This window comes from Corvus moneduloides, chromosome 2, assembly GCF_009650955.1.
Source record: "Corvus moneduloides isolate bCorMon1 chromosome 2, bCorMon1.pri, whole genome shotgun sequence".
Classification (NCBI taxonomy): Eukaryota; Metazoa; Chordata; class Aves; order Passeriformes; family Corvidae; genus Corvus; species Corvus moneduloides.
This window is the reverse complement of record NC_045477.1, coordinates 82,582,329-82,598,150: the sequence shown is the minus strand read 5'-3', so window position 1 is coordinate 82,598,150 and position 15,822 is coordinate 82,582,329. Positions and strand designations below refer to the sequence as shown.

Below are 15,822 nucleotides of genomic sequence, written 5' to 3'. Positions count from 1 at the left end.
TTTGTAACAGAAGTTCTGGAGAGTATAACTCAGAAGTAACAGGACAATATACAGTGGCTGTGAGAATATCAGTGTTGTACCTCAGATCAGGAGTAGTTCTCAAAGCAAATTATCCCAACCATCTGCACTTAGAATGCTTTGAATCACACTGCAGAACAGTCTTGGGACATGCAAACCAGGTCCCTCTCTGATGCAAGAAAGGCCAAAGCCAGGCTCCAGAACTGCACCCAGCACACTCCAGTCACAAATGGGCATTCAGTTCACAGGACTGGACTAGAACTAATCAAAAGTCAAATACATACAGTCAGAGTATGAGCTCCTCATCATGAACAAAATGGTACATTTGTACTGGTACACCCTCTAATGGCAGCTAGATTAAATCTTGAAGAATCCCTAATTCACATGAAGAGATTTTGATCTAATGACAATTTCTGCAATTGCATTCCCTCAAAATTCTAAGTTCAGTATTTAGTCTAGATGTTCAGAAAAAAAACCCAAAACCACAAAAACTCTAATATTTAAATTCAAGCTCAACCCCTATTATTTAGTTGCCCCAGTAAAAGTTATATTATCGAGTGTTTAATACCTACCAGCTCCTGCCAGCTGAAAGCAAAAAAAAAAAAGTGTAGCATATTGGAAAAATCATTCTGCCATTTTGGAGGAGAAAATACATGTATTACAATCAAATTTTTAAATTCCATTTCAAAAAAATAATGGCCTGACATTCCAGAGCTGCCTCTATCCTGTTAGATAACACCACCTTCTTGAACAGATTGCCATTTCCCCAGATATCACTAATGTACAAAATTAATCCTAAAAAACACATTAACCTACCTCTTTCTTATTCAGAGATACACATCTGACCCACAGACAGTCACAGCCAGCATTAAAGGCACTAACAACAAACTGAAATGTGGTATTTTCTTAGAAGTTTTCAAGACGCATTACAGTGAAACTTTTCAGTACCTGCTGAACTTATAAAGGAGGCACCAGATCAGGAGTGAGAGACAACGACTACAGCCAAGGGGAAAGGAAAGACATCAGAATAAAACCATCTCTGAGGAAATCTGGCAACAGCACAGAGAGCAAGAACACTGGCCTTCTTCAAGGCCCACAAGGAACACAGTGTACAAACTAAGGAAAAATTTGAAATTATACTGGCTAACCAAAATAAAACCCCCAATCTGTCTTAGGCCAAACTGAAAACACCTTTTTAGAGAACACCACCTCTAAAAATCTTTTCGAATTTCTTGTTAAGAGCTGTGTATTGAATGCTGTCTTTCCTGTGGTTTACAGTTCCATTTAGGTCTCTCACCCTTTTGATCTGTCAGTCCCCTTGGAACTACCCAGATTGTATTGCGAGAAGTATGGAATTTCTGCCCCACTTTGTAGGACACATGATTTGACCTGGTCTCTCTAAAACTTTTTACATACGCAATATCCCAAAGGTCATTGTCTAAAACAGAATTACACTCTTTTTTTTTTGTGCATCTTGGAAAACACAATGCTTGCAACCAGATTTTAGTAGAGTTCCCAAGTATTGTCAGAGCTCAGCCATCACACAGAGCTTATCATCTCCCACAAACTTGTTGTGGCAGAACCAAGAGCCCATCCAACAGCTTAACTATCTCATGCCAATGAAATGGGTTTTGGAACACAGCCATATTGATCACATTTTTCTGCTGTGGTTTCTCCTCTATGAGGAACTTAATTCAGGTAATACATAGAATGCATATTCAGGACAACCCACAGTCCTGCAAAAGGATGAGCAGATTTTCTTTGCTAGCCATCCTACATGCCATAGTGTAAGAAATAGAAGCTGGCCAAGAACAGTGATTCATTTAGAACTATATGTTTTTCTAGACAGTTTCTGGCTTTTCAAAAACATGCTTCTTTACTACATGCACAAGAACTAGTGCTGGGTGACAACACAGGTATCAATGATGTATCTACCAAATCACAGGTGAATGTGATTACAGCATTTGGCTAGAGGTAGTCAAGCCATTTTCCAACAGGCAATGTGACAGCTACTTCCTCCCTCCTACATGTAAGAAATGTGGCATATTCACAGATTCTAAAGCTTTGTTCTCTGTTTCTTCTGCACTAGATTTCTATGAAACAGATTAATGCCACCAATTCTGTTCAGTTAAAGAGAAAAAAAACAGCAGAGGAGAAGACCTCCAAAAGTTCATTAAAAATTACATTAGATAATATAAAACATGCACATCTCCCAAAAGCACTCATACATCATGTCTAGACAATTATAGCACATAGCAGAGCTCCAGTGACTCTCATTACCTTCCATATATCACCTACTACACTTTCAGCTTACATCCGGCACTCACACCACTGAGCTTTCACCACCTAATATTAACCATCTTTTTCCCTTCTGAACTAATGAAAAGAGAAAGGTACCTCTCACAATGAGTTAGGCCTTACACTGGCTGAACTACCTTTAGGTACTGCTTACCTGCTTTTTTTACATTACTTAGGCACTACAACTCTAGGCCATGGAAACACAGGCATCTAATTATTTATTTAACAGTGATACATATTCAAAAGATGATAAATATCTATTGCCCTCTATGTATTTTCATCCTTTTAATAGGACACCTGCCTTTTTTCATATTATGGTCTCACAACTAAAGAGAAGAAAGCCAGTAAGAAAAATAAATGTGCGTGTTGCAGTGGGGATACTGCAACACGCATATATCAAACCAGGAGTCCTGTGGAAAGGAAATATATATGGACAGACAGATTCTTGATAGCATGTGCGTGGATTTTCAACATGGCTAAAGTTACACACATCAGACCTGAACGAAAGAATTTGAGAATTATTAAACTAGGGTTGAATGTGAAGGACAAAAAAATGTGTAGCAGCTAGTGCCTCATTCTCAGTCCTAAAAGAAAAATTTTGCCCACTAAGCTTTCTGCTGACTAAGGTTGAATTAGAGAAGCCAGGCTGTGTAGGTGGGATGACTCTTATTGGTAATGTTTATTTTAGCATAATTGTGATCAATATAGGATGGGGACATAAAAATGGCTGTACTGACTAAGGTCTAAGAAGAGTACAAGAACATAGTTACACTTCTACAGTGTACTCAGCTGTAAGCTCCTTCTCCTTCCTTGCCTTTTGCCCAGACAACTAGCACAAATCAATGCAGTTCAGTAATTCACGTGACAAAGAATAAATGTCCTAAATATAAAATACATAAATAACATAATGTATTAACATGTACCACATAAGTACATTTTAAAACATTATGGAAAAAAATTTTTCTTTAAACATTACCTTCTACACATCCAATTATTATTTAATGAATATAATTACACATAGATGGTACTGTTCCTCTTTATTATTAGCTCAATGCACATATGTTTTTCTCTGAATGTTCCTGTTCTATATACAAGCATGAACGAACAAATTGTATGTGGTCAACATGATGCTAAAAAGAACATTAAGACTTTCTGACAAAAAAACCAGGCTCATTTTGAACAGAAATGCTAAAACGTGAAGTAAAACTATTGCACAAACATAAGAAAGATCCAAAGTATTTCTGAAATACACTTTCAGCAGTAGTGTATGGCAGCTGAAAGAAGATACCTTAAGAAGATGTTCAGAATTGGTTCTCACGACTTTGCCTTCAGCCCCAATCCTTCCTTTGCACTCACCTGCTGAGGGAATCCATATGCAACATCCATGTTCTCTCTCAGAGAGACAGTATCCTTGTTTATACCCAACATAATTTTTCTAAAATGCAAATGACTGCAGCCCTCCTGGACCTTCCTGTGTGAGACAAACCAGCCTTGTGTGCTGGTTTTGGCTACAGTAGAGGTAATTTTCTTCATAGTTGGTGGCTGCGGTTAAATCACAAAAGTCCTTATCTCTGAGGAGTTATGCCCCACCCTTTACAGGCCTTGAACACAAGAATTTCTCATGGCAATCCAACTTTTTTAAAATGTGAAACAGCAGAATGCTATCAGGTCTCACTACCCCTTGCTTCTGGGAAGACGCATATGAAAGACTGAAAGCTAAGGAAGCTGAAGAGAAGTGTGCTGTGGAAAGGTGCTACACTTCCCAAGGTAAGGAGACTGAAGCTTAAATGGCTGTCAGACTACCAGAGTTTGGAAATCACTGAAACAGAGTTTCAGTCTATTTACTCAAAAAGGTTCATTTAAATACAAGTGTTAAGACTTGGGAAAAGGCAGCCTGTAGTAGAGGCAGACATGCAACGTCCGAGATCAAAGAACAGAAAAAACCCACAGCTAATAGAGGAATAAGGTTGACTTAATATTAGTAAGAATCTTTAAATGATTGTGATTTAAGGATACAAGCAACAAGAATAAAGGCTTTGCTGCAGGGGAGGGAGCAGGGTGGGCAACACAGAATTTAAAGAAAAGTGCTCTCAGTAGTTCAGTGAAACAGGGTGAAGTTGTCTAAGGACATTAACAGCCAGGTGCAGCCAGATGAGGGCCTGCTTTAAATTTCAGTGTCTGGTAGAAAAATGAGTAGCAGGGCCTAGAGAAAGTTATTCCTGTGTCACCAAGGTATGTCACCATCTCTTCCACCATCATGTCAGAGAGAGGAGATCCAGAAACACATATCAGAACACTGGGGTAAAGGCAGAAGCTTAAAGTCTAGGAATCCAGATTTTTTTAAGTGTTGGGGTTTTTTTTTAAATCTGGAATTAATATGCAAATAATTTATTTGTATCATCTCACTAGTAACTGCAGAAAGACTGATTTTACTAAGCACCACAGAGGGACACAATAAAGACCTGTCATCTCCTTTCTAAGTCAATGGGTAAACATCCCTGGTTTCAAAAGACCCAGGTCCTGTGCTGTTCTTTCCTGCCTAGTCTTTCTCACACTACAGGCTTTGAAGATCTATGTTAAAAGGAAGCCACAGCCAAAACAAACTCCAAGCACCACATCTAATTACACAGAAAAGTAAACTACTAAAGAATGGTCTGTGAAAGATATTAAAGAATCATCCATAATCATAAAAGGAAAAGTCATCTGAGCAGTCTCAACACAGATCCAAGGAAAAATATCCAGGTCTTTGACTACTTACCAAGAAACAACAGAAATCAGGGTATTTTTTACTTAAGGCATCATCTATCCCAAGTATCCCATTGAAAATATGGTGACATATCCATGCAGCTTTTCTTTTAAGATTCACAATACCAGCCAGTTACAAAACCAAAAATATACAGTACCTCAGGTGGAACAAAGAAGGCTACTTCTGACGCAGGGAGCATATGACTGATTTTGAGTTGTGCAAATATCAGGGATGAGCTTCAACTCCAAGATAGTGCACAGCAACACAACTAGCAATGTTACCTCTCAAATAATTCTCCCATTACAATTATACAAAGCTACATTGTCACAAACCAACAAATAGGCCTGCGGTCTTACATATAAGAAACATGTAAGAAGTATGTCTTTACACATAAAAGAAAAGAATATTTTTCATTTCTTTATCATTCCTTGGTAATGCACATACCAGGAATATCTTAAAACGAAAGCAAAGAAAGAGATCTCCAAGACTCCTGAGACAAAGGCAGGGCTTATTTTCTCATGAAAATGTCTCTTCAGTATTTTTATTTAAACACACACACTAAAACTATACAGAAGAGACCCGCCTCTCTGAAACTTGAAAAGAAATAAGCCTTAGCTCAATCTTATATGTTTGCACTTTTAGTCTTACCCTTAAACAAGACGGAATTGAGCATAACCACACTGAAGGTTCAGCTTCTACACTGGCATATCAAATTTCAAGTCAACAGCTCTTTTATTTAAAATATGTTAGATAAAAAGGTAATATGGTCTCTGTAAAGAGTTCCCTGGAGGTTAGAAGAACCAATAAATTAACTGTTACCATATGCTTGGCTCCTTTTGGCAAAATTCAGTAACAAAACACTGCCAAACCTCTTTAGGCGGGTAATAATATTTGGTAGCTTATAGCACAACTTGGGAAAATAGAAAACTGGACAGAAAGCTTGGAAATTAATAGAAGAAACTTCATCTCTATCCTTCTATAGTTAGCTACATGCTGTTGGAAGAAAAATTCTAACAAAGTCAACTTTATGGGTCTGATCTAAAACCAACAGCTGTCTTCTCATGGAACTCATACATTGGCTAGTATAGCAATCAATTATTCCACATTCGGTTTTTTTAAACTACGATAGATATATTATGACCTATTTTGAAAACAGGAAGGTTTGTAAAATTAGTAGTCTGAAGTATTAAAATGCATATTATCAGTGCTTTCATTATGGGTTTATTTCACTATAAATGAGAAAGTCTGGTATTATTTGCAATGCAATGTTCTTAGATTTTACTTATCTTATAATTAAATACTTCCCACCCCTTCTCCCCATATCTTTTTTACCTACATAATTGAGACTAGATCGTGACAGATAAAAAGCCTTTAACACTACACCTCTAATTATAGTTATAGACTGGGTATCTTAAGGACATCTATTACAGACTAGTTTTTTAATACCAACTAAAAAAGTGAGGGCAAACCTAGATGGTCCTATTCCTTTACCAAGACAAGCAGGACTTGCTCTGTAGCATCAGTTATAAGGAATCAATGCTTTTTCAGATATGAACATTTTATTTTTGTAATCATCTATGATAACACAAATTCATTATTATTTTATTTCCAGTAAAATGGTTATAGCCTGTTTTTCATGCCACGATGGTTTGCATGTAGACGAAGAACAGATACTTAAAAATTCTGTATTTCTTTAATCAACTACATCATCCCAATAAATTCTAATTTTGATGTATAAAAAATTACTTATTATTCAGCTTACAGTTCCACACACATCTGGCCACCACTGTGAAGTAGGTTGACATGTATAGGACAGACATGTCACTTCTTAAAGTCATGTTATTGCATGGCTAATCCTATATTTGCATTAATTTGATACAAGCACTTACAGGTAAAAATAATCCCAAAGTATAGGTCTAAAGATTATAATATAAGCCTTTGGAAGGTTGTACCAGAGCAAAAATATTTTTTACCATTCTATGGATGTTTGCCTCATTCAGCCATTTGGAATTTTATTAATAATCTTCTCATTACTGTATTCATCTTCTGATTTCTTATTTTTTTATTTTAAGTAAGACAATTTCTGTAAAGACTTGACACTGAAATCAGAGACTTCATTACCCTGCAAAATATATCCACATTTTAAAGTATTTAAGAGGGTTAAACAAAATGCAAACATTTAATGCAACATTAAGCATGTGAAATAAAAACTTGATTGCCTAAAGCAAGCATGCTATGCTGTTACCCTGGTGACAGGTTAAAAAAGGATTGTGAGCTGAATGGCTGTATGATATGAAATTAAAATGTTTCACATTGAACAATCCAAAATGAATTGGGAAAGGTTAGAGCAGAGGAGAGAGAAATCAATTCTCCAATGGCAATGGTGAATGGAAGTGAAGTCTGAATAGGATTTGCCAGTGGGGTGCAACAGCTGCCAAATATCCTGCAGCCAAAGAATTACAATAATACTGATGAAGTGTGCAAGAGCTTTTGGAATCATTGCAGGGAACAGAGAAATACTCCTACAATAATGAGGCCATTCTGTGTCCCATCCCACTTTTGCAGTTGAATCAAAGGGAAAAGAAACGGTTGAAAATTGTAATACTCAACAACAAAGGTATAAATGAATTACCTATCCCTTCAATCAGTATCTTGTATTTAACTACAGCCTCTGTGAACATGAATGAAGTAAGCATGCTAAAGAATGGACAAATCAAGACACATACATGTAAAAGTATGCAGACAATACTGAATTAGAGACTTGCTTCCCATGTATTTTGTTGACAACATTTTTACAGCAACAGCATCCAGAGTAAGCTATACACTACACAAACAAACAGCAGGACACAACCAGTGCCTCAAGGAACTACACAAGGTCAGGTGCTGATGGTCATGCTTATCTTTAATAATCCTAGGAAAGAAACATCAGCAAAACTTCTCGTGCAAATGCAATTACACATGTATTTACTGAGCTTAGAGACGCCAAAAGTCAAGAAAAATGTTGCCCTTCCATAAAATTATCCTACACAACTTCATATCCGCCTTCAGAAACTCCAGGTAAAATACCCAGATGAAGATAAAAACATATCCTAAAAATACCTGTTAAATGACCAGGGAGCACATGGCAATTAGCACACACCTTGTTAGTTCTACGGTTTCACGCATACACATTTTACACACAGACAAATATTAAAGAACAGGTTTAGGAGGTGTAAACCTGCATGAGAGGAAATAATCGTTGGGCTTATAGAGGGGATCAAAGTAAATTAAATAGAGAGAGGTCTTGTAAAGAGAGGATCTTGCAGAAGAGGTCATAAGCAAAGCACAGATGAGAAAAGGGCAGGATTAACAACTAAAAAAGGGACAGGAATTTGGCAGCACAATAGAAAACATTCACATGTCTACATTATGCAAATTCAAGTTTCAGCATTAAGTGAACAGTAGCTACAGAAGCTATAAAGCTCTTACAGCAGATGCTGTTTTCCCAGAAAACATGGTGAAAATAAAAAATAAACATAGGGACTTAGCCAGGTCTATTTACTTTGCTGAACGCCTTTCCCACCAGCAATCACCTCAGCAAGATGTGGGGATCTTCCCAAGAGATGTTCACTGAGATTCAAACTTTAAGTAATTACTATCTTCATAATGATTTCACAATGGTTAAGCAACCCTAAAGATTGAGCAAGTGTGGATTCCTGAGTGCCCAGAATACCTTTTTCCCTAAGCTATGAAAATTTTCCATGACAGACTGCTCTGTTCCTGGAATATATGTTTAGGAATCATATGGAACAACAGCTCTGCTTTCAGACAACTATATCAATACCTTATATTACTTGTGTTATCAATTCTGATTGCATTCATTTAATCAAATCAAAGAAAAAATACTACACATACACTCTGTGGAGTCATAAATGCTACCTTAATATCCTATTTTAACTTTGATATTTTCCATAGAAATTCATTCCCAACTGGCCAAAAATGCATGTTTCATATATTTGCATGTACTTGTTTGTTTCTAGCACATATAATCCTCTTTCTGTGATAAGCAACTGAACAACTGAGAAGGGTAAATAATACCAGATTTTAAATACATCTAGAATATTATATAGGGCAGCTGGTTTTGTAGTTATTAAGCAAGATTAACCAAAAAAATACAGTAATTACTTATGAGAGGTCAAAAGAACAACATTAGATAACAGCTAGAGAGACAAGAGGGTTACCACAACTAGAAAAGCCCATTATAAACAAGGATTTCACATGAAAAAAGGGAGAACAGGGTCTTAGTACCTTGCGAGTCTGTGGCAAAAGAAAAAAACCACACAGTGAATAATGGTGTGAAGCTGCAGTAGTTACACAAACATATCAAAGACTTTCAGAGGCCTAACAGTAAATCATGAGAAGAATGCTTGACTTGTTGAGCAGGGGACCAGAACAGTAAGGATAAGACAGTGCTGTTTGGACAAGCTAAGGACGAGTGCATAACTCCAAAGCGGAGGAATGAAGAAAGCCACAAGTAGGCTGGACTTGGTCAACTGTACCAACAAAAACAAAGTTGTTTATCTCTATATAGAGGGTATCTGTAGGACAGAGCAAAGTATACATGTTTAGCTGCACTTGCAATAACTGTTCATATTATTACTGCAGTTCTAGGAAAAAAAATTAAATTCACAGAATACAATTTATATAGTTCAGCAGTGCCTGTGGCTGTGCTGAGAGTAAGAACTCTTTCCCTTTCCAAGAGGCTGGTTCAGATGACTCCAGTGAATTTTCCTGACATCATCTTCCTTCTTTTTAAAATTCATGTAACATAACCTTATTTTGTACTGCTCCAGCAGTGCAAGAGAGCCAAAAAGCTCTCCTATTGGGCAGTTGACCATCCTTACATATGGGGAAGCCCTGGGCTGGCAAAGATCTGGCTCTATCCCAGACTCCAGCAAGGTAGTAGGTGTAGTCTGTGTGAGAGCAAGGATGCCAGAGACGTGTGGGGCTCTACTGCTCTCTGAGCAGTTCCCTTGCTGCCCTATAATCAAGAAATGGCAAGGCAAACATCAATATAGCTGTATCAAATCAACCCAGACAGGAACCTACAATAATTCGTTAAATATAAAGCAAAATAAATTAATTTCTGTTCTTGCAGTTCACCAGTCAGGTTATGTTCACTGAACTGGACCCCTTTATTTTCAGAATTTTAAAACAAAAAATTAGCCCAGCTATTTCAGAACTTGACAAAAACTTGTTTGCATTTTAACTTTTCACTATACACTTTCCTTCCTGTGAAAATATTATTTTGTGCTTAGAAAGCATAATCCATTTTAGGTCTCAAAATACTTCATACATGTTGATAAACAGATATTTACAAAACCTCAGTAGTGCAGCAAAGTGTTAAGGCCACTTTGTCTTTTTGTAAACTGAGGCTAAATTCAATTGACTTCTCTAAGGTCCCACAAGAACAGTTTAACTCAAGACTCCCAACCCAGTCTTCTATATTAAACACACAAGCAAGAAAAACCTTTAGTGTTTTTTCTTGCTAGCAATTTAAAACATTTTCCAGTGTGTTACCATCTTTTTGTGTGTAGTATCAGGTAATATGGGCATTCAGCCTCACTGGTTTTTTTTCCAAGTCATAAATGATGAAAGGGTAAAACCCATAGAAAAATTAGGAAAATACACTTAGCAGCCAACACAAGCAACACATAGGAAGTGCTGTAGGCAATTGGGTTTAGAAGTATAAACATCACATTAGTAGACCCATGAGATAGCATGATGTAGCCACACCTGGAGAGACACTCTCCTATTCCCCTCCCAGCCCTCTAATGAAAACAAGCCTGAAGCCAAAACGTGAAGATTCAACTGTACAACATCATTTCTGGTCTCAAAGGCTAACTACATCAAACAGACATAAAATAAGCTGGATTCACTTCAGCCAAAATATGTTTCCACTTGAAACAAGATCAAGTTCTGTCTAGAAGACCTTGGGGTTTTACTAGATGCTGTAAATCTGTTCAGCAGCTGTGGGTGGCACCAGTTTCACAGAAGTGGACGATGGAGTAAGTAGGAAAAGTCCTAGGTAAAATAACTAAAAGCTGAACAATGAAACAACCATTAATCATCCATGGCTCTTTCCTGTAGGAAATATGTGCCCCTATTATCTGGATATCACAGTGAAATATTCACATTAGTATGTGGCTCACAAAATACCAAACACTTTCATTAGCAAACCATCTTTCAAAATACTTGAAAAACACCACAACCACAAAGAATCCCAAAAAACCAAACCATCCTACATGCAATTTTTCCCAAGAAAATGGGTTAAATAAAAAACAGATAAAAAAAAAAGAAACACACTGAGAAAATGATCTAAATACTTGATTGCATCACAAAAGTAAATGCCTATATTCCTGTAACTCTGAGCATGCCTACATCTCCAACAGCTGTTCTAGCTAAGGGCTGGCAAGTTAGTCCTCGGAGACTGTTGATGAGGCATGGGGCACTATATAACAATACAGACAGTGGAAACTCACCTGTGGGTGCTCCACCCAAATCATAACACCATGTATTCGAACACAGGAAAGGCAAACCAGCCCTAGGCTCATGGCCTGCATTAACCTCAACACCAAACAACCTACTGCAACAAAGACTGCCACTACAGAGGTCACGTTGGCTGAAACTAGCTGAAGGAAGCTGGGTGCCAAAGGTGGAAACAGCTTGCTGGTCATCAGAGCATGTTCCAGCAAGAACCTTACAGTTGATGATTCAGTCACCCAGGGATTGCAAAATATACATTTTCCAGTCACATCCCAGCAAATGCCAATTATAGAGAAATCCCCCTCATGAGGCTGATACTAGTCTGATCTGTGGCACAGAGCTAAGGCCCACCTCTGAATCCCTTTAATGAGCTCACACATTCCCACTCTTGTAGCTCTTCCAGAATAATTTCACTTGAGCTTCTGACAGAGCGATCCAAAATAAACTATTATTAAATAGTTTCTATGCTAACATAGGTCATTTTAGCAGAACCAGAGTGGAATGCAACTACACACAAAATCACACCTGCATACCTGGGAAGGAGGAAGAAAGAGAGAGCAAGGGAGGAGCAGCCTGCAACAAGATTCCTTCATCTGGCTCAGCTGCACTTCATCTGATTACAGTCTCAGTAACCCTGACAGTGAAAGCTGGAGTTTCTGTGAAGAGCTCCAAGCATGGTACTTTCTAGTCAGTATATATACTGACTAGAATAACAATCCTGATCATGGGCTGAATAAATCACAGGGAAAACAGGGAACCCAAAATACCCCTGCAGTTGTGAAAAGAATGCATATTCTAAATATGGCTTCCAAGAGGGAAAAGAAAACAAATTAAAAGCAAAGATAAGCATATAACTCAAATTTAGCAGAAAACTGTCTGTTTGACAACTGTGACAAGCTTAGAAGAAATAACACGATTTCAAAATACTACTCTTCAGTAGTTTTTCGCACAAGAATTGCTCAATTGCTTTCAACACAGACAAAAAAAAAAATGCTGTCAACATAAATAGTTCCAGAGAGCTGAAATTCTGTAGGTGGTGATCAATGTATCAATGTACTTGTCCAAACCATTAGGAGAATGTTACGGATCAACTTTGGAGTGTGCAGTCTGTCTAGTCCGCTCACATCCTCCAACACAGATTTAAAACTCACACAGATTCCAAATGCCCAGTTCTGCCATAGTGAAAATTCCACTCAAAATTACAACTGGCCTTTTTGATTTGTTGTAGCACAGGTACCTGCTCTGCACTTTTTGTTCAGGAGTATTTTTCAAACAGAGCGCAGTCTTATTAATAAAGATGTGCTTCTTCTCTGGCCACAACCCTGCCCATTAAAAAATACCCATGACATGGAACACCTTCAAAAACAAGTCAGATGCAGTTTGGGTAAGTTAATAACATGGTGAAGAATCCTTGATGGGACTGTAGTAAATCGTATGCTCCACAGTGCTCAGTCCCCTCTAGAGGGAGGGCTGAGTCCACTAACTGCTCTAAGGAATGGAGAACACTGTCCAAGACACTGCAAAATCCTTCAACCTCATTCTGCTTTTGCTTCTTTAATTTTTCCTCTGAACGAGCTGTATGATTCTGGGGAAAGGGTATCATTATCAGGTTTAGTTTCTTCAGAAGTTACTTACCAGCATACATTTTTGCATTAGCTTGTCCTTACTTGGCCTCAAACAGGCAGCTTTGCTATCATTAAAGCAAGTAGATCTAACAGTATATATGTATTGAAACCAAGACACATTCAGTAAGAACCACACTCAGCCACCACTTGGAGAAAATTCTAAGGCTTGACTTCTGAAGGATTCATAAGTACCCCATTCATGGCAAGAGAAAGTGATCTTCCCTGTACTGAAAAGTTTTCTTAGCTTCACCATTTAAAATCCAAAAAATCATGCCTTAATCTAGTTTTACAGATGTGTGTTTTTTCATGTAACCAGACTCCGCTGCCTTCTCTGCCCATGGTAGAAGAATACCTGTGAGTGTGTTTGGTTACCACTCCAAAAATGAGTTAATTTTTTTCAAAGCAGAAGTGTATTTGTTTCCCTAACAGAGCACAAAAAGAGATGGATGACCGTGTCTGACTGCTCAATGCTTACTTCATTTATATATTTAGTTAAAATAGTCATATGTCTTTTCTATTAAGATACACAGACACCTAGTACTAAAAAAAAGTACTTGCAATAGGAACAAAACATTAAAAGACTGTTCAAAAATTGGATTCCTTTTCTTTTTAGCTAGTAAGAGTATTTTACAGGGAAGAGGAAAAAAATCTCAAATCAGAGCAGGGAATGCAATAGCAGTTTGATAATCACTGCTTAAATTAACAATTCCTACCCTTATTCTAAGTACAAAGTAATCCATTGCTTCTCTCAAGCAGTACCAGACTACTTAACTTCCTATGCTGGCCAGTAAAAACTACAATCAAGGCTCCTCCTCATTATGCCCAATTCATCTTTTTTTTAGGTAACAGTGGCCTTTGAGTGTCTGTTCTTCTCCTTATGCCATTCACTATGAAGGATATAACTCCTGGAAGGAAATAAAAAGGTGCTTTACTTTCCCCTATAGATGCATAAGGCAAGCAGTGACCCAGCCTTGCATATGCTATACATTACAAAGCTGTTATGCTTGCCCTAAGTGTCTCTTTCTTTTTCTTTTTTTTTTAACACCATATGGTACTAATTATCTTTGTGGGTACAAATAAAAATAAAGACTTCTTGAAACCACATTTGATTTATTCCTGACCACTGTAAAATCAGTAATAGAATACACTGTCAAACCACTGGTATGGAATGTGAATAATGTCTATCTTGCACTATGACTTCCCTCACATACAAACATATATGCACCTATACTACAAAACATGAGGCGAGGAGAGTTATGCTGAAGTTAGGATTCCCTGTATACAACCACTGCTAACACCAACTACACAAGCAAGCTTCACAAATTCAGTTAATTGTAATAGAAGGTCTCATGGCACTGACAATGATGGGCCAGAGGACAAGAAAATCTAGACATCCTAGAGGAAAAAGCATACCATTCCAAAAAGCCAAAGAAGTGAATTAGCATTTTGACATGGGCTACTGCAATGGCTGGTCAATTAACAGTACTGCCTAGCTTACTGGCGGCTACTATTCAAAAAAATGGGGAGTGGGGGTATAAAAGCACTCAAAAAACCATACTTCAAGAAAGGTGTTGATTCTTCCCCCAATTACCTTCCACCTTTACAGTCTGAAAGTGTTTTCAGAATTAAGACTCTAAACTATTAAGGTTCTTCATCAAGGTAGCAAATTACTCACAAATCCACAATATTTTAAAGCTCTGTAGCTGAATATTCATATTGTACCAAAGTGCTTAGATTGCTTCAAACGGGCACGTGGGAAATTTGTGATGCTCAATTTGTGGTTAGTTACTAATGCAGCAACATTTTGCATTAATGAAACTCCTGATGTGCATTAATTACTGTACGGGCTTGTAACACATTTTTGCGCCTATTAGTTTGCTAATAGTTAGAATAAAAATAATCATGTACGACTTGTGCGAGTAGGGAAATGTAAGCCACAGCTCATTTGAATTTAGAAAAAACAGACTATATTAAGAAACCATGCAGTTTCTCACCAGTTATTCTTGTGCATGAGAAGATGCCATTAAAGAAATGTATCAGCACATCTGAGTTCCTATAAATGAACTTACCTTGGAGTCCCTAGAAATCGCTGTGATCTCAGTTGTTCAGCCACATACAAAGACGCTGCTGTTGCCAGTAGTTCTCTTCTTTCAAGATCTGTCAGCTTGTGTCCTAGTTTTCAAAAAGAAGTTTAAAAAAAAATTAGATACCACAGACCAACACAGACACAAAAAGTAACAACTACCAGTAAAGACAATGCTCAGTCCTTACAAGTGAAAGCTACATTTTTTCCTCTAAATTAAGACGAGGCGTAGCATAGCAGACGCTCTGAGTTTCAGAGTTTAAATTGCATGTTTTCATACAAATCAGCCCAACTGCTAACACTGGTATCTCTGTTAAAAACAATTTGACAACTGAAAGAAAAGAAACTGAATGATGCTGCAGCATCTTGTTTTCATTACTGAAATGTCACCAGTTGACATATTGTGCCTCATGCTGGTAAGGAATCCATCTGTACATTAGAACTTATTCAAAATATAGAACACTCTCAGTAATTTATCTGAGGCAAGGCAACAGATTTTCCCAACAAAAGGGACAGCGCAACAGTAT

At 37.5% G+C, this 15,822-nt stretch overlaps 1 protein-coding gene across 1 annotated transcript in view; it reads right to left on the bottom strand.

Moving 5' to 3' along the window:
• Positions 1 to 15,822, bottom strand: part of PCCA (propionyl-CoA carboxylase subunit alpha) — a 273,796-nt gene that overhangs the window by 112,869 nt on the left and 145,105 nt on the right. The window contains exon 18 of the mRNA XM_032100130.1: positions 15,282 to 15,384. Within this exon, the coding sequence (XP_031956021.1) occupies positions 15,282 to 15,384 (103 nt within the window). The remainder of the gene's footprint in view (positions 1 to 15,281; positions 15,385 to 15,822) is intronic.